This window comes from Pelodiscus sinensis, chromosome 10 (assembly GCF_049634645.1).
Source record: "Pelodiscus sinensis isolate JC-2024 chromosome 10, ASM4963464v1, whole genome shotgun sequence".
Lineage (NCBI taxonomy): Eukaryota > Metazoa > Chordata > Testudines > Trionychidae > Pelodiscus > Pelodiscus sinensis.
The window spans coordinates 26,638,091-26,661,843 of record NC_134720.1 but is presented as its reverse complement, the minus strand read 5'-3'; the positions used below and the strand labels follow the sequence as shown (position 1 = coordinate 26,661,843).

The 23,753-nt window shown below is 43.7% G+C and overlaps 1 protein-coding gene and 1 long non-coding RNA gene across 2 annotated transcripts in view; one reads left to right on the top strand and one right to left on the bottom strand.

Moving 5' to 3' along the window:
• The first annotated feature begins 2,396 nt into the window (after window positions 1-2,396).
• On the top strand, window positions 2,397-23,225 carry SIAH2 (siah E3 ubiquitin protein ligase 2). Its single transcript, XM_075937721.1, has 2 exons — window positions 2,397-3,829; window positions 21,734-23,225. The coding sequence occupies exons 1-2, from the start codon at window positions 3,425-3,427 to the stop codon at window positions 22,289-22,291; spliced, it is 963 nt and encodes a 320-aa protein (XP_075793836.1). The 5' UTR covers window positions 2,397-3,424; the 3' UTR covers window positions 22,292-23,225.
• LOC142830772 (uncharacterized) overlaps window positions 21,867-23,753 on the bottom strand; it is a 50,667-nt gene continuing 48,780 nt past the window's right edge. The window contains exon 3 of the long non-coding RNA XR_012906242.1: window positions 21,867-22,006. This is a non-coding gene — a long non-coding RNA (uncharacterized LOC142830772). The remainder of the gene's footprint in view (window positions 22,007-23,753) is intronic.

Here is a 23,753-nt window from a genome sequence, read left to right as displayed (position 1 = left end):
AAAACACTTTGTTGTCATTAATTCATTTTAGATTTAATGAAACAGGCCTCAACACTGCAAACACTAATGTAACAATCCTGTTTATATTTACACATGAATAATCCCACTGAAGTTTGGGTTACATCCCCATTTGCTGTATTTTTTACTCATTTATACATGCTGGCATTTTTTGCTGCATCCATTCCTGATAATGGATTTTATAGAAACAATTTAATTTCAAGCACCAAAATCACAGTAACGCACTGCCTACTCTATTTTCTGAGTGGTGTCACAGAGTGTTCCATACTACAGGCAATGCAGTACTACAGTTTTTCATTCTGGTATGGCACTGCAGAGTGTATAAACCTACTCTTCCACTATCCTGCCAGGGACTGCACTATTGTCTTATAGAACTGGACTGTAAGAGACCTGTTCATTATCAGTTGATGCATTACATGGTGAGAGTATAAAATATAAGGTAAAGCTGCAATGGCTAAATTGATACTGAGGAAATGCAGGAGTTTGCAGCTCTCAAAATAATGGGATCAGAGCTTTGGCTTGTAGACAGGGAAATGCTGAGACAATCCAAAAACATCAGCAAAAGTCATTTTCTAAAAAGCGCCAAGGATGCATTTTGTTCTTTTCAGTATTACTGTGGCCAAGTGCTTTTAGGTGTTTACGCAGAGTTCCAGGATAGGGATGTAAGAGTCCACTATCTGATAAGCAAAAGCTTATCAGATAGTAGACTAGCCCCTCCACTATTTACTTCCCCCCTCCTTTGCTGCCTGTATCAGAGGCAGTGGGGGAGCAGGAGCCAGTGCTGGGGGGAGCTGGCTTAAAAGCTGGTTCTCCCAGTACCATCTCCGGGGGGGGGGGGGGTAAGGGCAGGGCAGGGAAGGCAGGGGGTAGTGGGGCTCTTAATACATTTAAAAAGCCAGGAGCAAACCCCACTGCAGCTCTCCTACTTATCAACTAATCAACTAGTCCAGGGCTACTCAACTTTGGAAGCCCCGGGTGCCACATTGATACTCACAGCACATGCCAAGGGCTGCAACTTAAGTGTGGTTGCATGTACATGCAAATATATATGCAAATATATGCAAATAGCTTCTTTCACTCTGACCGCATGAATACAAAGATTAAGGTAAGACTACATAACATGCAGGCCCCATTTAAGTTAGTTCTACTGATATTAATACAATGCAATATTTACCCAATTTCCACCCCTATGACAGCACTTATAATGAGCAATGACAGTGCAGGAATTTAACTACTAAAACACATATCAACAAAAGACCAGTCTAATGACTACTTTTTTGTTTTGGCACCCACCTGCTGGCCGCATGTTGAGCCCCGTGTAAACGCAAATCACAATGTGGGCTGCAAAAAAGTGGGCCGTGTGTTGAGTAGGCCTGGACTAATCAATGCAAAATCCATCAACTTAGATGATTAGATGATTAAATGAAATTTAATGTCCCTATTCCAGGATAACAACAGTCAATAGGCCAGGGGATACTTAAGAATTATGTTCCTTTAGAATCCTTTGATCACATTGTAATGAGAGGAGATATGCTCTGAAAGGATGCTGTGTAAACAAGATTCAATCAAATAAAATATAGGTAATTTAATTAGGCAGTCTTCTGTCATGCAGATTCAGTAATGTCAGAGTCAACTGTATGTTCGCTGGTTGGACAGAACAAGCAGTCCTCCAGCTTTCACCTCAGCAAAGGAAGAACCATTGGATAATTACATTTGTTTTTGCCCTTGTTCTGCAAATTCTTAGGCAACATGTGCATAACTTTAATGAAGGTATTAAGTGTCAAAATTATGTATATGCTTTAGTGTTTGCAAAACAGTCACATCCCTGATGTGAACCACAAAAAAACCCTGTAAAATTCAGAGGGCTTTTGCATTCTCTTAAAATCTGCCAAAGAAGTTTTTGAAGTGATTATGTTATGTGTCCACCTAAAGTTAGAATATATAGTGTGATTGCTAATTATAGAAGACTTGTGTAACATGATTTGAGATTAATTTTAAAAGTTTAAAATATACCAGGGTGCCCAACACCCTTTCTTTATACACATACTTGCAATTCCAGCAGACAGAGTCACAAAACCAACAGGACGATAAGGTTAGAAAGGGACTGCAAAGGTCATCCAGTCTAACCCCCGCCAGATGTAGGCTTTGTCCTCTAAAGCCATATGCCACACAGTCATCATCTCTTAGAACAAGGAGTGCATGGGAAGCACGACCCACCCCCTCCACCTACGTATGCAGTGTGCACTCCCGCAAGAGGTGGATTTTACATCAAGCCTCCAGTTGATGAGTCACACACGAGTGGAGGTGCTGAATTGCAAACAACCGCATTTCACCTAAAAATAAGTGAGGTAGGTCTCCTCTCCCACAACGTGCGGCCCTTAGCAATCTCTCACGCACACACAGTGCTCGTGTATCAAGTGCAGTTTGGGGGTTTTTTTGACATGTAAAATATCTACTGTTGGACTAGGTGCACCCCCACAGCCTCGGTGTATCCTCGCTCCCGCAGCCCAGGACAGTGTTTGGAGTAACTACCACAATTGTGCAGTGCCAAAACTCTGTAGCTCAGCCTGCCACCGTGGGCCGCAACTAGTCCCCCCGGTGAACCTCACCCGCCGCCGCGGGGCAGCACCTTCACCACCTTTTATTCCCGCGAAGTGCTGTGAGGATGGTGGCTGCGTAACAGACCACAGCTCCCTTGGTGCAAACTCGGTGCTTGCTGGGTCTGTCTGTAGCGTTTCCCGCACGGGCTTACGCCAGCCATGTTAGCAGTCCCGCAGAGACGGCCCTCACCCCACCACCCCCGGGCAGTGGAAAGGGGCTTTTATACGTCAGAGTCGCCAGCGTGTAGGCCTGCCTCCCCCAGTGGAGTGTCAGCAAATGCCTTCCTCCTCTGCTCCTGCTACTCTACCGCACTTCCCCAGCGGCTAGCCCGCCCACCCTCCCGTGTCTTCAAATAGACCCCCGTGTCTCCTCTCCCTTGGCTGGGCTGATCCGAGAGTAGACTAGGGACAGTACTAGCTGGCTGGGGCATGCTCAGTAAGAGCCAGGCACTGCGAGCAGAACCCGCCGGGGAGCAGGCTTCGGCGCTACACCCTCTTCCTGCCTCTCTCGCTTGCGTCAGATCAATGTTGCAGACTGTGCGCTGAGGATCCGCGCGTGGCGCGCTCGGCCCGGGAAACGCGGCGGCTGCCGGGGCCCCTGTCGGGCTGGTGGCCGGAGCGCCCCTCGGAACGCCGGGACATCTCTCTGGAACGCCGATACACTTTGGAACGTTCGCGGCGCCCGGTCGGCTGCTGGCGGCGGCCCGCTGTTGAGAGCGGAGCCGGTTCGTTGCGCGGGTCCCGCCTGCGGGGTTCGGTGAGTGGCCACCCGGGTGCCCGCAGTTCCATGGTTGGCTCGGACCGCGATGAGCCGCCCGTCCTCCGCCGGACCCAGCGCTAACAAACCCTGCGGCAAGCAGCAGCACGCCCCGTCCCCCGCTGCTGCCCCTGCTGCCGCCGCCACCATCTCGGCTGCCGGCCCCGGCTCCTCCGCGCTCCCCGCTGCGGCCGCTGTGATCTCAGGCCCCGGAGGAGGCGGCGGCGGCGGGCCGGTCTCGCCTCAGCACCACGAGCTGACCTCGTTGTTCGAGTGTCCCGTCTGCTTCGACTATGTGCTGCCCCCGATCCTGCAGTGCCAGGCCGGGCATCTGGTGTGCAATCAATGCCGGCAGAAACTGAGCTGCTGCCCCACGTGCAGGGGATCCCTGACCCCAAGCATCAGGAACCTGGCCATGGAGAAAGTGGCTTCAGCTGTCCTCTTCCCCTGCAAGGTAAGAGGCTCTTCCAAGTCCCTTTCTGCTCCGGCCGACACGGTCCGGGGGGTGACTGGATGGAGCTAGTCCTTGTGCCTTATTCATCCCCGGACCGGAATGCTGCTGTCATTTCTGTAGAGCCACAAAGCAAAGGCTCCTCTAAGAGCTGCCATAGGGAGCCCTTTCCCTCTGGGTCACTACTGAGATGGGGACCTGCCCTCTCAACGAATCGCAGAATTTTGCAGAGGGCCGGATTGTGAAAGTTTTGCTTCTCCTTTCCAGATTCCAGTCAACAGGAACATTCTGCACCTTCCAGCCATACCAGAGGGAGGCTCGTGTCCTAGTTATATATATGGCTTCTAAACAATTCCCTGCCCCCTTTCGCTCCCACAGCAATATGTGCCCAAGTAACCCCAGTAACAGCTGATCACCCCTTTCCAGCAGAAACACGGGCGGGGGCTTCTACTCCCAGCCCTGTCAGCAGACATTTGGCCTCCTGCTGGGAGCACAGTTCCTTTCCCCAAGAGTATTAAGAGTACAAAGAATATATATCCTGCTCTTTGTCTTAAAGATACCCACAGCTTGACTCTTGTTTACAAATTAAGTGCCGCTGTCTTGTCTTAATCCTGTGTGATAGCCCTGCCGGTACACAGTGGTATTATGTGTAACTACACCATTAAGGCTTTTAAAACAATCAACTATTAAAATGTTACATAAACATCTAATTGTTAAAAGTAATATCACTTAGATTCTTGAATAGATCGTTTTTCACATTGCAAAGTGTTTAGACCATCTTAATGCATTATTCTTCATGCTTGCAATTTAATTTGATGACTAAGAGGGACACAATATATTTTAAAAGTCATGATAACTAAATGTGTTCTGTCTGTTATTTAGAACACTATTATAATTCCATCAGATTAAAGAAAATAAATCTGTCCTTCCATTTTCAGTCTGCTTACTTTGTACCAATTACTTGGTATTTAATCAATTTCACATCTTTTCCCTGGCATGGTCTGTGTAGTTTGGGTGGGTGTCTCTCTCATAATAATTAAGGGCAGAAAACATATATTTAAATAATAGGAAATGTGATAGACTAAGGGAATCAGGAACAGATAAAGTATCAGAATCTGCTGTTTATAACAGGTTAGATTTCAAATTGAGAGTGCCTTTTTAAATGAAGTGTTGATTACTTCTCCCACCCCAATAAACTACAAAGAATATTTAGAAAAGCTTAATCTGAATTCAAGAGCTTTGATTTCCTTTGTTGTGGTTGTTGATTTAAAGTAGATTGTGTGAATTATCTTAAAATATGTCCTTACGGAAATAAGCATACAAGGTGGATTATACAGATTCTTGCTACCCCTAGCAGAACTTTGATATTTACAAACAAGCCCAGATCCTGCAGTTTGACTCCACACAAGCTTAAGAATTCATATTATCACTCACACCTACTTGAAGAAGTGGGGCAATAGGGAATGAAACATAATAAGTGGAATGGGCTGTTGTACTCCTTTGTCTTAAATTGAGAGGCTTGACTGGAATTGGTGCTTAGAGTGAAAATATTTTCCTTCTGTTTGAAAAAAAGTGACAGGAGGCCATAATTTAAGCTGCTCATTTTCCACCACCCATGTATGCCCTGTGTTCTGCAGTTTGTCCTTACAACTTCAGTTTGTTTTACATACTCGTTTTATAAGGGTTTTTTATGCCATGCTGCTATTTGGGGTCAGTAGTGTTAGCCAACAACAGAGCTCCAGGAGTGATGTTTACCTGGCCTGAACCAAAGATTGAAAAGCTTCCTCAATTCTTATTGCCTGTCATTATCTGTTTTTTAAAACATTTATTCTTACCTGGAACCTTTTACTCATTATGCTGGGCAAACTTAAAAACCAGAAGAATGCAAGAAAAAAATTGGTGCACATTTCCTAAAATTTGGTGTAAATTTTAATGTGTCCAGTCAAAAGTGTTCCACCCATCTAATCCCCCCACCCCAAAAGTGAGCACTCCTTTAGGCAAGGACCTGGACTTTACAGCAAGGTACTGATATTTTCACTATAGGAGTCAGTGCTTAGTGGAAAGTCACTAACTCCTGTGCCACCTATGCACTGAGCTCAGTGTAAAATCGGAGGTGGATTCTACACCAGCATCTCTTAGCGGGTTCTGAAATCCAGGCTGTGAACATTGAGGGGAAATGGGCAGAACATTAGCTGTTGCAGCATAGAAGTTGCCTTGTGCTGAGAAGTCTTTCAGGCCAGCCATACCACCCTTTTCATGGCCAGTAACTTGCCAATCGGTTCTAAAAGGCTGTTGACCAGCTAGCGAAGCTGTGACAAAGTTGGGATTTTCTGTAATGTTTTTATGAAAGGCATGCATACTTTGCATTGCTGCCCAGAGGAGGAAAAAGAGTTAAGTCTGTTCTTGGAAGCAGCACAGGACATGAGGTGTGTGGGTGTTGCTATGCTCTCTGGCCTGCAATGAATAGGGTTGTTGAGGAACTGGCTGGAACCTGCTGAAAGCAACCCTTATGGATGCTGCCTCCAAAAGAGACAATGGAAAACCTCAGGGGCTAGAACATTGACACCTAGGAAACAATGATTGAAAGGGAGGATAAACTTAAACAACAAATGGTCTGGTAGCACTTTAGAGACTAACAAAACATGTAGTGTCATGAGGTTTCATGGGCACATCTGAAGAAGTGGGCTCTGCCCACAAAAGCTCATGATACCATCTACATGTTTTGTTAGTCTATAAAGTGCTACCAGAACATGTGTTATTTTTTGTTTATCCTGTACATACTAACTCAGCTACCCCCTGAAGCTTCTAAAAGGAAGGAGGTTTTCTCCCCATCTGTCTGCAGGAAAGCAGAGCAAAATCCCCCACCTTGAGAACAAAGAACTGACCTGGAAAGGAAAAGGGGATTGGCTTCTGGAAGAGTCTAACTGCTCTCACCTGGATAGGTAAGGAGAGAAAGAGAGAGGTGGAGTCCATTAGAACATGGCTTGCTCATTCACTGGTTTGACCAGTATTGACAGAACTCTACTCTCTCTTTGCCAACTCAAGAACACTTAGATTCTGTGCACCAAGTGACAAATACTTTGTTGCCTTGTTTAGAAAAAGCTGATCCTCACTGGGACCACTGTGCCCAAAGGATACAAGCCTCTTGCAGGGGTCTGGCTTAGCAAGATTTGTTATAGAGAGTCAGAGAGATGAATACTCAGTTTTAGAGGCCAGGGACCTGTCTGTGGAATTGTGTGATGTTGGGGGATTTGGTATGTCACTCCCCAGAGACTTCTCATACATTAGAGGGCAATGACCAGACCTTGTGAATCCACGAGTGAAGCAAAAGTGTGTGAGTATTTGGTTGTGTGACAGTCTCAACCAGTTGCATTGCTGAGCAATCCAAAGTTGTAATAAACATTAGTATTACTGGATTTCCTTAAAGAATTATTTTAAATTACAAAGTGGAAATTGATGCATGAGAGGTGTGATGCAACTGAACTGTAGTGTAAGTGCTGATTGAGTTAATGTTAAATTTCATTGCCAGCAAGACCTAGAGACACAATGGTTTGCAGTTACGGGAAGATTTCCAGGATTTTTCTGGAGTTAATCAAAAGTGTCAATAGAAGGTTTGTTTGGCTGTTTGAAGGGGAAGATGCTTTGTTGTTTTTCAAATAATTTTTATTGTGAGGTTTTCTTTGTTTTAAGACCCTTGAAGTTGTGGGTCTCTGAATACTGTTCAATGCAGAGCCCTGGCCCAGAGTACACTAAGGGTGTGTCTAGACTACAGGGTTTTGTCGACAAAAGTGGACTTTTGTCGACAAAACTATACTTGCGTCCACACTACCGCTGAGTTCTGTAGATATAACGTCGACAGAACTCAGCAGTTTTGTCGACGCTGGTAAACCTCATTTCACGAGGCATAACACCTTCTGTCGACAGAGTTCTGTAGACAGAAAGCATTATTGCATGTAAACTGTCCTTGCGTCTACACTGCCATGTCGACAAAGCAGCTTGCTTTGTTGACAGAACTGAATGTAGTGTAGACACTCTTTGTCGACAGAAGCTTTGTCGACAGTATTTGTCGACAAAGCTTCTGTCGACAAAATGCTGTAGTCTAGACATACCCCAAGGACGTTAAGTAATTTTCAGCATGGAACTCTGCTGGCACCCCTGTGAAGCATCAGGTAAATGCCCTTTGCAGTACAGTGTATATATGGCTCTGCTAAGTTTTCTGTTTGTAAAGATATATTTTTAAAGCTTTGCAAACAGAATAAGAAAAAGAGGGCACGTACCCGACACTCTATGGTCTAGCTCACATGCTTCAGCTGTGTGGAGTGTCATACATCACAATGACAGGAATTTACTGATATTTTTAATTGACTACTGTTGTTCTTGTTTGCAGTAAAGCTGATGCAGAACATCTCTCTTGTCCTTCTTTTGGCACAGTCAACCTGCAGTTATGAAGCTAGAAGTGTTTTGGGAGGTATTTTTATTCTGCTTTTAAAAGAACTATTCAGTGATGGAATGGGGTATCCATCATATCTGTTCAACTAGTTTTCTGTAGCCCTTCTTGAGGGAGTGAGAGAGTACTGACAAGCTGCCCAGTCACAAATTATAGTTGACATCTTTAGATTTAGTTCAGAAGTTTTCAGTTTTTCATAAGGTACATTAAGTATTTAAATCTTACTGCATTTTTTTATTTTTTTTAAAACTTAATGAACTGTTTTGAAGTCCATATCTCTTCCAATATTCATTTGACTGCACTAGAATTACATCTCCATTCTTAAAACTTTAGCTAGAGATCCTTAACCCTTTGCACTTTCATAATGCCTCAGAGCACCTGACAGACAGCTAAATCTCACAACAGTACAGTAATGGCTGAAGCCAATATCGGTTGTGTCACTGGACAGTCTTGATTCTCTTTGCTTTTTTATGTAAGGATGAGAGAGAGAATTCTTGATGACATAAGCAAGCAGAATATAATGACCTAGTTTGGACAGAACACTGTTGTGAAATCTGTACTATTACGTTCTATGGGATATTTATGGTTATTAGTTCTGTATCACCTCTGAAAGCTAGTCCACAGCAGTATAGTGCCCCATAACAACCTGTAAGATTCATTACACATTGAGGGGGAAGAGTGACACCTCCAGAATGAATCATTAGTACCACTTCCTGCAATATTTTAAATTCAGTCCTTGGCTGGGACACCTATTTAGCTTGTGAACTAGATCACAGGACAAGGTGGGATGAATGTAGGTGTTTTGTTGGGATTTTAAGAATGTCAGAGTCTGTTTCTGTTCAGTTTTCAAATGAAATATAGAACTAAAACACAGCTGTTCTTTTAAAATCCAGTATAGGAAGTAGTTCAGAGCGTCAGATGCCCAGCTATGATGCATTCTTGGCCTAAAAAGAACAAAACATTCCATGCATTCTTTTCAGATATGCTTGCTTGCCTAGTTTTTATTTTTAAAGCATCCTCTTGTCTTAATATTCTGTGACAGTGTGGCCTATTTCCCCTTAATATCTCTATATCACCTCAAAAGCAGCTATCCTGATCACAATATTGTAGCTAGTGTTATATTGAAACAGATTAGAGATACATTGAGGCTGAAGACCTTGTCTGACAGTGGCCATTGCCCTGTTGGACTTATGCTTTTTTATTATTATTGTACTTTATTTATTTACTGCTGCTGTATGCTGATTAAAGGAAGCCTAACAGGGGTGTGTGAATGTAACTGTTACACTCTGGAAATGTCAAGTCTTGTCTTTTGTTGTTGGAGAGCATCTTGATTGTCTCAGAAATAGGCACAGAAAGCTTTCTGAGACCTTAAAAAAGGAAAGGATGGGGGGTTTTCTCCCATATTTGAAAACGCTTATTTACATACTCCTACTCTCACTGGTAGCTTTAGAAAATTCTGATAAGCAATTATAAGTCTTGGTGAAAACAGCTCTCTACTCAGACTTTCCTTTAATCAAGCTCTTTTCTGTGTTTTATAGTGATACTTTTTAGCAAAGCAAATACATTTAACCAGGTCAGCTTACAGGATAAAACAAAGGATGGGCTTGTTGATTCTTTAACGAAAGTTCTTTTCTCTCCTGTTCTTTAAATAACAAAGTGTAACCAATAAAAAACTAAGATGATTTAAACAGTCTGAATAAAAAGCACCTCATCTTTTTCTGAGTCAAGTTTCTCGTCTGGTATATCTGCCCTTAATCCATCAGTTCTTCAATTAGCCAGGAGCTCTCAGCACAGACAAATCCTGACTGACTACCGTATATTCCGGGGTACAAGACGACCTCTGATGTTAAAAAACATCCCCCAAAAATCGGGGGTCGTCTTGTACGCCGGGTATACATCCCAGGCGCGCCTGGGATGCCCCGCCGCCGGCTTCCCCCGAGGCTTTGCAAAGCCGTGGAGGGGCTCCGGTGGCGGGGCATCCCAGGCGCGCCTGGGCTGCCCCCCCGCCCAAGCCCCTCCGCGGCTTTGAAAGCCTCGGGGGAAGCCGGCGGCGGGGCATCCCAGGTGCGCCTGGGCTGCCCCCCCGCTCGAGCCCCTCCGCGGCTTTGCAAAGCCTCGGGGGAAGCTGGCGGGGCTCCTCTGCGGCTTTGCAAAGCTGCTGCGGCTTTGCTCCTGGTGCCTCTGGTCTGCTGGGGACTGTCTCCAGCAGACCAGGGACACCGGGATCAAAGGAGGCGGAGGGGCGCTGGGGTATAAAATGAAACCCTATCTTTTAATTAAAAAATTAGGGGGTCGTCTTATACGCCCAGTCGCCCTATACGCCGGAAAATACGGTAATGTAAACAAACTAAGCAGAATTTTTTTGCACCTTCTTTGAACATTACAAAGAAGTAAGAAAAGGTACACATATGCTCAGTTCAGTTATCTTGCTTTTGGGATAGGCTAATTGGAAACATAAGTATATGGGCTTTAATAGTTTAATTTAAAATACTTTTTTACAGACTACTACTAAGGGCATGTCTACAGTAGGAAATTATTTCAAATTAGCCTTAACTCCCAATTTCACAAAATCGAAATAGCGTGTCCCCACTACAGGGAAGCCTCAAAATTACTCCAAGGCAGGCTCCATTCATGAGGACGTGCTACTTCGATTTAGAGTCTCAGGAAACACTGGGGAGTAACTAGTTCAAATTGTTCTGGGGAGCAGTTATTTCAAAATAGCGGCACCGGAGTGTCCACACTAACATTATTTCAAAATAACTATTCTGAAATTAGCATATTCCCCGAGAAAAGCAGGAATACAGATTTCAAAATAAGCAGTCGGTTATTTCAAAGTAAGGGGCTTGGTAGTGTGACTGCTGCGTTTATAAATTCAACCTAAGGGGGGTTATTTAAAAATAAATTCCTAGTATAGACCAGAGCTGTCTGCGATTCAGAGACAATATAAATAAGGCATGGAAAAAAATGGAGCCAGGAGCCGGCTTTTAAAAGCTGGCTCCCCATAAGCCCTGTATCCAGGGAGCTACCTGCCCCCATCTCACTCCTCACACTGCTGCCTCTGATAGAGGGGCAGCAGCAGCGCAGAGGGTGACGGGGGCAGGCGGGAGCCAGTACATGTGGGAAGCCAACTTTCAAGCCAGCTTCCTGTGCGTATCAGCTCCTGTGTAGCTGCCTGCCCCTCACACTGCTGCCTCTTTATCAGAGGCAGCAGCACGGGGAGAACAGGCAGAAGCCGATATGCATGGGGAGGAGCCAGCTTTTAAGCAGGCTATCCTCTCATGCTGGCTCCACGGAGCCGCTTCGCCCTCTCCCTAGACGCTGCTGCCTTTATCAGGCAGCAGTGATAGAGGCAGCAGCGTAGGGGGGAGGCTGCCACAGCGCCTTTGCCCATGGCAGGCATAGACTCACCGCAGACAGAGGCTGCTCCATGGGATGCCAGCACAGCTCCTGTCTGCAGAGAGCTTGGACTGCCCCCGTGGACAGGGGCTGCTGCTGGGTCTGTATCGGAGGCAGCAGTGCGGGACAGCAGGCAGCCAGTCTGCAAAGAAAGCCAGTTTTTAAATCTGCTCCTGCCTGCCACCCCACGCTGCTGCCTCTGCTAAAATTTGATGCGGTTACACAAGTATTCAATTAATTGCTATCTAACATCCCCAATTATTCCCTTTGCAATTAACATTGCATCTTGCTTGGGACATTTTGACCTGCAGAGCTGTTCTGACACCATTAACACTGGCTGGGAAACGGGGAGTGATGAAGCTGGTGGTGTAGAAAACAAGGTATAGGAGGGGAGGGCACACCAGATGGGTGGGGGGCTATGTGACCCCCACATGACTCCAGCCTGGGACCCCATGCTCATCCCCTCCCTATCTCATGTTCCTGCGGGGAAAAGAGGTGGGAACACTACCTGCTGGCATTGTTCTGCTCTCCCCACTGCCCCTCCCAACATGGAAAGGAGCAGAACTCCCAGCCCTGCCTCCTGCCCCTCCATGGAGCTGCACCTCTCTGTGTACAAGGCTGGGGAGCAGGGCTGGCAGTTCTGTTCCTTTCCCATTGGGAGGGGCAGCAGGGAAAGGAGCAGAATGCAGGCATCTGTTGTAGTGCTTCCAGGCCTGCCCTTCAGGCCCCAGCCCTATACCCAGAGATGCGGTGGAGGGGAGGTTGGGGATGGCCTGCTGGGAGCCTTTCCAATACACCGTACTGGCTAAAAATAACTTGCAGGTACTAAGTACCAGACCACACTGGCACACTTGCACCACTGGATGGAAGGAGGAATAATTGATTTTTTTTTTTTTTTAAGCTATGCGTGTTGATTGCTCAGAGGTTTACTTGGTGATGGGATTTGGAGCTTTTACTCTCCAGCTTACCAGTTCAGTTATGACAGAGTGGCAGAAAGCTGGATAGTTCAGTTACATGTGTGCAGTAGGCTGAGACCTGATCCTGCATTTCTTCATGCATCCAGATCTCCTGCAGGAGGCCAGCAGGAAACAGAATTGGATCACCGACATAAATATGCATCATTTGGCACAGGCCCTGAAGGAAGGAAGGAAGGAGGGAGAGGGAGAGGGAGAGAAAAAAAAAGATGGAACTCCAAGGCTATGTCTACACTGGTGGCTTCTTGTGCAAGAAGTCTTGCGCAAGAAAACGTCCACACTACCATGTGCGAGCTGTGCTTTTGCGCAAGAGCTCCCATGGCAGTGTGGATGCTCTCTTGCGCAAGAAAGCTCTGATGGCCATTTTAGTCATAGGGCTTTCTTGCGCAAGAAATCCCTGCCAAGCGTCCACACTGCCCTCTTGCACAAGAGCTCCTGCGCAAGAGGGCTTACACCTGTTAAAAAAGAGCGTAGCTCTTGCACAAGGAGCCCTCTCTTACCACGCCGTACTGTAAATTTAGTTGCGCAAGAGCTGGCGGGCAGTGTGGACACTGCAGATTCTTGTACAAGAACAGCTGTACTTGCGCAAGAAGCCACGAGTGTAGACATAGCCCAACTGTTGGAAAATGTTCAAAAGCTTCAGTGGGGTAGCCGAGTTAGTCTGTAAATGGAAAAACTTAAAAAACAACTAATAGCACCTTAAAGACTAACAAAACATGTAGATGGTATCATGAGCTTCTGTGGGTACAACCCACTTTCAGATGCCTGGAGTATTAGAAGTCCAGATCAAAGAATAAACAAGGGAAGATGGTAGGTGGGGAAGAACGGGAAAAAAGAAAAAAAAAAGAAGAAAAAATAGTGAATTGGATTGTTCAAGTTACAAGAGGCTGATAAGAACAACTTGCACTTGGATAGGAAGATCATGTCTGTTTGGAGAATTCTGAGATTTTCCCAGGTTGATGTTCCTGCTCTTTGCATGGATGCTCCATCCTTCAACTTAGCCTCTGGCTGGCAGGAGTCTACTAAATAGGACATTTTTGCTTCCTGCTAGGTGTTGGAAAGTAGAAGGAGCTTTCTGTCTTTTCCTGACAGCAGAGGGGTGGAAACAGTAAGACTCTCTCCTATTTTCTACACCTCTCCCTTTTTAAACATGAGTCATTTCTGTGCTGCTGCAAATACTTCTCCCAAACAGCAACAACGTGAAATGAATAGGGGTATTTTCTCTGGCATTTGTCTTCCATGCTTAAAAAGCATCTATTTATTGCTTTTACACTGCCCCAAAGTTCACAGTAGAGAAAACAGCAAGACAAGTGTCCCTGTTTAGAAGAGTAGGGAGGGGAAAAAGAAAGGCAAGGTTTATAGCAATAGGGACATGTGATTTCTTGGTTATGGCCTGTGCCTATGTAGATGGGTTACAACGCCACACACACACACACACACACACACACACACACACACTCTCTCTCTCTCTCTCTCTCTCTCTCTCCCCCCCCCCCCCCCCTTCCCACCCCCCCTCTTTTATGGGGACTGTGAAAGAAGAGAGTCCTAAAAGGGGAGAGAAGTGTTAAGTAATTGAAATTTTAAAATATGCACAGAATGCTCTGGACATTCTTTTCAGAATTTGAAATGCATCTCCTCATCATCTGACTCAAAATCCTCATTAAAGACATGCTAACATATCATTGCTATCTTTCCTCTTAAATAAATATGGAATTGAAATGGTTAGCTGTGGAAAAGTGCTATGTAGTCAGTGAGGTTTTCTTAATATGGATTTAGCTTCTCTTGTGGTCTCAAGTGACTTTGTAAAGATGCTGTAAATTGGAGAAAATAAAGCCCGTGAACTCACAGCTCCATGAGTAGCTATTAAAATCTAATTAATTATACAGTACTTGTGTGAGATTGCAATAGTTGAGTTGCTTAGAAAGCTGAAACTTGGCAATGTGGCCTAGCTATCTGGACGGTGGAAATTGCTTTTTTAGATGAACTATTTCTTCAAAAATTTGCAGTGAAGTAATTAGTTTTAAATGTTGCTGTTTAGTTTGAGATACAAAACTGCAGAGGCTTCATGTAATTATATGTGATGTTGGCCAGTATTTGTGTCTTCTGCAGTATTTTAGCATGACCTTTCATGATAATAATTCACAAACAACCATTCACGCCTGAGTGATCATTGTGGTAGCCATGGAAATGAATGACCCAATCCTGTGAGGAACTGCACTGTTAAAACTCATGATACTTCCTGCTTGTATTTTAGTTTGATAGAATTTACTTCAGATTTACACAGCCATATAATTAGTAGAGCCCTGCAAATCTGCAGATATTTACTTTATATCCACAACTCATTTTTGTGGCTATGGGTGCGGATACAAATTTTGAATCTAGAACCCTGCACATTTGTAGATATCTACTTTTCACGTCCGTGGGTGGATATCAATGCTGATATCTGGGGCTTTTTGTGGATGTGGTTACAAATTTTGTATCCATGAGGGGTTCTAACAATTAGTCCCCTTGTATTAGTTTTCAGGACTAGAGTTGGGTAGAGGAGGGATGCAAATTATATGAACTTGCCCAGTTACGTTAAGTACTATCTTAGAAAACATTTCAGGAGTTTTTCCCTTTGCCACATGAATGGGTTGTTAGTGATGTGAGTAATTTGATTTAAGACGAGGTTTTGAAAATTAAGAAGGAACTAGTCAGATTTCTGTGTTTTTCATTATTGCATATATCCTAGGAGTCTCAGAGAAGTGAGAAGCTTGATTTTTTGTTTGTTTTTGTTTCAAAGATTTTAAACCCGCATCTCCTGACATCATTGGGAACAGTGATGCTCAGCGCTTTATGAATTTAGACCAGAGATACATTAGATACAGAAACGTCATTTCAAGAACTATGCCAGTTGCAGATCTTGCCATCCAGTGAAATCTACCACCAGGTAACCCAGGCCTACTAATAGTAATTCCAGGCACTAGGGCAGAACAGTCAGTGGCCCCAAAGCACGCACAAGCTGCGCCCACAGAGATGCAGTTCCTCTGACATTGGGGCAGTGCTGCACCTGTGCTTACTAGTGCCCAGTAAGCTACTGGCTGTGCTGCTGACCGTGCTCTTCTGGCATGGCTAGGGCTTCCACACACCCATCTGGTAGGTTGCCAACTGTCTAATCATGCAAACCCAAATATCTTTGCCCCACCCCTTCCCTGCCCCTGTCCCCCACTCCGTACCCCTCACTCATTTTCCCCAAGCTGGGGCACGGGGTTGGGATGTGAAAGTGGATGTGGGTTGGGGCAAGGGGTTTGGGTGCAGGATGTCAGGGTAGCTGCACTCTTGCGGCTCCCTAAAGCAGTGTTTCTCAACCAGTGATACGAGTACCCTTAGGGGTACTCAAGAGAAGTCTGGGGGGAGGTACATCAACACAACTGAAATTTGGAGAAAACTGAATTTTTGTTGCAAATTTTATAGGGCTTTATTATTTTTATACTTTTTATACCCCAAAATTTCATTGCTGCCCGGCTACGATTAAGTTGTTTAAACAAATGTGTTGCAATGGTAGAAAAAAATTGTGTGACTGAAAACTGTAGGTACTAGGGGTACTTGTAATTTTATTTTTTTTAAAGTGGGTACTTATAATATTTTTAAAAAGGGGTACTTTATAAAAAAGAGGTTGAGAAACACTGTCCTAAAGTAACTGGCACACCCCTCTAGCAGCAGCTCGTAGAAGGGGAGAGGATCTGGGTCTCCACACAGGCACTGCCCCCTGCCCCAGCTACCACAGGCCACAGTTCCTAGCCAATGGGAGCTGCATAGTCTGCACTCAGGGCCCAGGGAGCGTGCAGAGAGGAGAAACCTTCTCTCCCCTTCCGTTGTCCCCCACTGGGATGTGCTGTGCCGTGAGGGCAGGCAGGAAGTCTGCCTTAGCTGTCTGTGCTGCCAGTAGCAGTGGCAGCCAGGACCCCTAGGCCCTTTCAAATCTCCCAGATCCCTGGGCAATTAGTCCCTTTGACCTCGTTGGTGGGCCTCAGGTAATCAGATGCTTCTAAGCCTTCTAAAGACAAGCGTACTCATTACAATAAAGCCTGATAAACTCACTGCATTGTGTAATTAACTTTTGACTCAAGAAAAAATTTGAATGTCATCCTGTGCTTCACTGTCACCTCACAGCTTTCAGAAGTTTACCCACAAACAAGGCAAATGAAGATTACCTGTTACTGTCCATAGAAAAATTAGTCTTCCACATGTAAACAAATGAGACCCTTATTTTAATTGTTCACACACAAATAAACATTGGCATTTCATATTTATGTGCTGCATATTTTCCCCCCTTCCCAGTTAATCAGTCAGTGACTCTGTGTCCTGTGATTTCAAAGCTTATTTTAAATCTTCCAAAACCAGAATGGTCAAGAAGCATTCTCTTGCTCTCAAGTGCATGGCTGGCTGGTTCTTGTTCACATGCTCAGAGTCTAACTAATTAGCATATGTAGGTAGGATCAGAAAGGAATTTCCCTCAGGTCAGATTGGCAATGACCTTAGGGGAGTTTTTACTTTCCGCTGCAGCTTTTGTGAGTGTGGGGGACTTGCCAGGAAAATGATCTCACTTTTTTTTTAGCCGCAAGTGTAGGTGTCTTAGGCAATAGTGCATGTCAGTCTCATACACTTTTAGTCTCCTATTGGCGGTTGTACTTAGAGGCCTAATCTCAGTTGCTGGGACCAATGTGCAGTTGCAGAGTAGTGGTGGTGGCCTGTATCATACAAGAGATCAAAGTAGTGATTTGGTGGTCCCTTCTGCCCTTATTTAAATTAGAATTACAAAGTATTTATTACATTTGCACATGATCTAAAAAGTGTTCAACATTAGATGATACTTCCTAATTTTGAGGCACAACAGGCGCGTCTAAAAGCTTGTGTTCACTGCTGCAGAGATCAGCACTGCAGCAGTCTATCTTCCACTGTTCAATTTAGCAGGTCTAGTAAAGACCCACTAAATTGAACACCGATGGAACCCTCATTGACCGCTGTACTCCTTGCAGTTGCGAGGAGTAAAGGAAGTTGAGGGAGCATCAACCTCCTGCTGTGGGGATGGTGCCAAAAACAGCTTAAGGTACATTGACTCCAGCTACATTATTTACATAGGTGGAGCTGTATACCTTAAGCCGACCTTCCAGCTTTAGTATAGACCTGCCCTAAGGCTTGCAAGACACAATGCTGTGAAAGAAATAGATGGCAATTGACATTTTTATTAATAGTTCCAATTCTGCTTTCATTTGCTATCGTTTCCTACTGGATGTTTATTTTTCCAATATTTACCCTTCTGATATGTTATTATCATCATATTTTGTTTTTTAATGTGCAGACATCCCTTATAGCCCCTCCTCACTGTTTACACTTTTCTGAATAGAAGTTGATCGTTTTAAGTGATGTTACTATCTCAATTTTACGTACAGTTGTTTGGCCTCTGCCTATTTTAGCCATAGCTTTGCTGGAGAAGAAGAGGTTTTCGAGAGTCCTCTCACCTAAGAAGCCTGCTAACAAAGGGAGCATACAAGCAACTGTTTGGCTTAAGGGCTGTAATCCTCTATTTAACAGACTTTACTCACCTACCGAGAGAAAAATATCATGAAGGGCTGGGCATCTAAATCTATAATTGAATGAATGCTTCACATGGCAGAGATGAGGTCAGATGCAAAAGCAGTGCTCTCACTTACCATATAATTTTGGGTGAGGCTCTTCCACATCAGAGAGCTCACATTTTTCAAATTCTGAACATCCATCGGAAACTCCCATTTAATCCTTTGGTAAACTGTCCTTAAGTGATAAGTAACAGCGTTATGCCACGAGAACAGCTTTCCAGCAACAAAGTGCAGTATTGGGGACTGTTTGGTTTTTTTAAATAAAACGTAAGTGCTAGCCTGTGTGTTTTAAAAGAAATGTAAAGTATTTACAGTGATGGCTCTTCTAACAAAAATCACTGCCCAGTCACTGGACTTTCTCTAAAATATTGCCTTTTCTGTGCTATGAGCTCAGATATACAGGTAACTGCACTTTAGTTTTCTCTAGCATCTTGTTTTGTTTTACCTTCCAAACAAATGTGTTACCGTCGGAAAGTCTTATTTTCCGTAGGAAGAATGCTGAGGCTTAAGACTTTGTCTTGTTTTATGTTTACCTGCATCTGTCCCTGTGAGTCTGGAACAATCCATTGTTGTGTACATGCATGCTCAGACAGCAGTGCAGAAATTCTGACAAATTGCATCATTTGGCCTCATGTGGCTGGGTCCTTTGATGTAAGGACCCTTTCTTTCTACTGTCACTGTGGTTGTATAGAACCCATGTGTTGTCTGCTCACTGGGCATAACTAAACAAATCTTAGAAGATTACACAGTGAGAGGAGGGGCAGATAACATGAAGCTCTGCATTTACTGTGACTCTTAACTGACATCTGAAAGAGAAATTAGTACTTTGGTATTCTTCCACTATACTTCAGCGTCACATTAGCAGCATGATTATACTGACATGAGAGGACATTGAATATAAGCTCTTATTTCTCAGGCATTTATCCCCTGGAATTTCTTTGCTTGTTATGACTCAAATAGCTGTTATCTTTTAAATGTTTAGAAAAATTGCATGAAGCTTCAATTAAAAAAAAAATTGGTCAGATAATAAGAAACAGCCTTTTTTATCTTGTTCCTATCGCTAGAAATTTTCGCTCCAGACTTGTTGGTTTTTTTATATTTGACATTTAATTCAGCATCTTTTAATACATTGAGTCTGTCATTCTTACACCTAAAGCTGGTAGCTTAGTCCTCTCTCCTATTCCTTGGGAAAAGGAGCATATATTTTCCCCAGTTACTAAACAGCTGTGAATGTATATATTGCAACAGAGACCACTAACATCCGACAACATTGCTTGTTGGATAGTCAAGTCGTCGTTTACATCCCTATGCCTGCCACGGTGGCACACGTCCAAACAAGCACACATGACTTTAATATTGGTGCACAAGACAAAACTCTTGGAATGGAAAATGTTAGAGGGAACACTGGCTGGGACGACTGCAGGCAAGGGCTGCTGCCGGAGCAGCCTCTGCCTGAGGCGAGCCAAGGCTGCTTCACGGCAACTCCCCGCCCCCCTTGCTTCCCCCCCCCCCCCCACTGCTGCTTTTGAAAGAGGCAGCAGCTGCAGCGGGGATAGAGGGGAGGAGAGAGGGAACAGGCAGCACCGAGGAGATAGTGGTGGGGTGAACTGGCTTTTAAGCCAGCTCTCCCCAACACCAGCTATTCCTCCCCACTTGCTGCCTCTCATACAGAGGCAGCAAGGGGGAGGGGGAGAAGCGAGTAGTGGAGTACTCGACTTGACTACTTGCTTATATCCCTAGTCTCTATATCTAAACAAAACGTGTTCAAAATTTTACACCTTTGAAGATAGTGCAGCAATAGTATACACAAGGTTTAAAAAAAAAAAAAGCTGACTAGAAAAAATTAGTGTGTCCCCTATTTTTATTGCTGTGTTAGACTATGTAAAGGCCAAGAAAAGAGTATAAATGGAGAATTAGTAGCATTCTGATAGCACAATAATTCAGATAGAGGAAGTTGAACGGAGTTTTCAGTCAGATATAGAACATGTTGCTTCATTTTGGTATTACCTCTTAACTCCAATGATTAGCAGACATTTTGGATAAAGGAGGTTGTGTTAAAGATTCCACTCACCTGCCCTCTGTTAAATTGTAAGATCTAAAGTCCTCCCTCAAATCTTTATATTCCTGAAATTACTAACTTTAAAAAAAATCTGTGGGGCCTTCTTGTACAATGTATAAACCCAATTTAAAAAACAAACCAGTTTTTTTTTTCAGGTCAGCTTTAACCTTCTCCATTGTAAATCTTCTCTGATCCCTGGACAGTTATTTCTGTTCCTTATGTAAAGTTCCTCACACCATGTGTCTTTGAATGTGTGACTTTTAGAGTTCTGCCTGCACAGCCAAGTGCGTTTCTCTCTTCCTTTTGAAGGAAGTGTAACCAGCCCCCTCCATATACACAAACACACAAATCAGTACATCAGTGGGACACTGGATGATAATGAAAGTCAGGAAATGCCAAGATGCACTCTCCATGAGGCCCTTATGCAAAGGCCAAGTACTGGTTGCTGTGAGAATGGTCACTTGACATTTCATAACCGTGTTACACATAAACTTAATGTACACTTAACATAGTGGGTATTGCAGCAAAGTGTCTTAGATTATTTGTTAGTGGCTGGTTTTGGACTGGTCCCTAAGTAGAGACTGGGAATAAAATGACTGTAAATACATCCGTGCCTGGAAAAAATAAGGGGTAAGGTGGAGGAGAGTTTGCCTCCCGTTATGCTCCTTCTCTGAGACATTGTTATTCTTTAGCCAGATGGGGAGTAAAAACTTGCTTAATCTGTTTTCTTCTTAACTAGAGATGCACATACTAGGGGGATCTTATTGCGGTCTGTATAGAAAGTGTTCTGGCTTGTCTCACAGCTGTAGCGATTGTAATATTCAGATGCTAAGATGAAGGGGGAAACTTTCCCATTAAGGGACTGTTGCTGTGTAAGGATGAAGAAATATGTGCTTTGTTTGAGGAATGTTGAATTTCCTATAAGAATGTGAAGGGACACTAGCTGGTTTAAAACAAATAAATACATGTTGTTACCTGTGTGACTCAGGGCCTATTAAAACACAGAACTTTACACAAAACCTCATTTGCTGAGGCTGTCAATTTACTTGTATGGTGAAAATAGTCAGTTTCACTCTTGAGTCTCATGCAGTGTCAGAACGAGACTGCCAACATTTAAATTAAAAATCTTTATTGAATGGGACATACCTTGTAGTAATGCTGCACTTTCTAATGGAATAGCTGTGTTTATCTAAGGGCTTGCCATTCCCATGTAAAAGCATATGAAGCAGGAATCCATTTGGAGGTAAAATAAAATTCACATCTGAATCCAGAACACTTAAAAATCTACTAATGTAAAATTGAGAATGAAATGACGACTCTTGCTGGTGCTGAGTTTTGCAGTTCCCAGCTGAGAGCTATATAACTTTGAAGCAAAATATATATCTTGATGGCCTGTGTTTTCTCTCCCTCTAGTATGCCACTACTGGCTGTTCCCTGACACTCCACCATACAGAAAAGCCGGAGCACGAAGACATCTGTGAATACCGTCCTTACTCCTGTCCATGTCCTGGTGCCTCCTGTAAATGGCAGGGCTCTTTGGAAGCTGTGATGTCCCACCTCATGCACGCTCACAAAAGCATTACCACCCTTCAGGGAGAAGACATAGTCTTTCTTGCCACGGACATTAACCTGCCAGGAGCCGTCGATTGGGTCATGATGCAGTCTTGCTTTGGCCACCACTTCATGCTGGTGTTGGAGAAACAGGAGAAGTATGAGGGTCATCAGCAGTTTTTTGCAATTGTGTTGCTCATTGGCACTCGCAAACAAGCAGAGAACTTTGCGTACCGACTGGAACTGAATGGTAACCGACGCAGGCTGACCTGGGAGGCAACACCCCGCTCCATTCATGATGGGGTGGCTGCTGCCATCATGAACAGTGACTGTCTAGTTTTTGATACAGCTATAGCACATCTTTTTGCAGACAATGGAAACCTTGGCATCAATGTGACTATTTCTACGTGTTGTCCGTGATTATATCTGTGTAGTTAGTGAACCTGAGGGTTGTCTGGGCATAGTGCTTTACATTCTTAAGGGATTTTTAAAAATGATATTCAGCTATGTCTTCTTATTTATCTCTTAGGATTCCTATTTAGCCAACATTTTGTAACAACTTTCTCTTTGGGTTTTAAGTCATGGCTAACTAGACAAGATGACTGAGTGTGTCCTGTCCATCTAAATGGGGAGACTGTTTTAAAAAAATAATTTTTGGATGCTTTTTGAAGATTTTTATCACTTTTTAAAAAAAAATACAGAACTTCCATTAGACATAACAACTTTAGTAGACTTGAGAGTCTGTTTTTCTCTTTGAAGTGCACCCTAAGCTCCCCTCAAGAAGTGTTTACAAGGGAATAACAGACACCTCTTGACTTACTTCCCTTTCTAGGCTCTTTAAAAAGAGAATAAACAAATAGCTTCAAGTGAAATACCCATCAGAAGTTATTGTGACTCAGAGGAATGAAAGTTACTTTGGTGAAGGTTTCCTTGCTGCTCTGATTCCCTCTTTATTTAAAAATAGAAATAGAAAGCAGTGGTGTTGGCTCACTGGCTGTGTTTATAAAAATGAACCAGGCCTGATCACCAACCTGTTGAGCAGCTTCTGCTCCCATTCACTTCACTTAAAGTTGAGCATGCCAGGAACATTTTTAAAGGGCCCAAGATCAGGCACTGGCAAAGCAAGAGAAACGTATGTGATAGTTCTCAAACAGCTAGGAGCTGATCATATAGACGTGCAGTCAGGTTGTTTACATGTGGCTTTCCCTGGAGACATACTTGATTATTGATATTGTAAGAGACATATTAGATTAATATAGTAAAAGCTTTATGGCCAGTGTCCTGTCATTTGCTATTTAAGTTTTTGTTGCCATATTTACTTTAGTTTTTTAATAAATATTTTGCAAAAACAACATTATGTGGCGTGCTTAATGGTGGAGATACCCACATTAAGTTTAATTGTGTGAATTTATTGTGGCAGCTGTTTTTAGGTTGTTTCATGCTGTACCTGTAAATTTTCCTTTGTGCTACTGGCAACTGAGATCACAGTCTCATTCCTAGCAGTCATTTACATCAGCTTTTTAACTAAATCAAATCAAAAGAAAGGATACCACATTATGGATGGATTCTGTAAGCTCTCTACATGCAGAATTTCCATAGACACCAGTGGGAGTTCCGTGTGTAGACGATTTGCAGGGCTGGGACTACAGTTTTATTATTCAGTTATGCTAGTATAGAAAAATCAATGAAAATAAGCAGATCTGGGTCTTCACACATTGCTTCTTCCTCCAGAAAGGAGCTGAGATCTATTACATCACCCTCTGACAATAGAAGAACTCTGATTTCCATCTAACAACATAGCTGTGTCTGTGACCATATTGAACACATGCTCTGTGCTCCAAAATGGAAGAAGAATCTGATATTCCAGGCAAAATGTTTCCTT

What these genes read in the sequence shown, in the direction of transcription:
- SIAH2 (XM_075937721.1), top strand. Translation starts at nt 3,425, where the DNA reads ATGAGCCGCCCGTCCTCCGCCGGACCCAGCGCTAACAAACCCTGCGGC. An exon ending in CTGTCCTCTTCCCCTGCAAG is followed by an intron (nt 3,830 to 21,733) that starts GTAAGAGGCTCT and finishes CTCTCCCTCTAG; the next exon opens with TATGCCACTACTGGCTGTTC.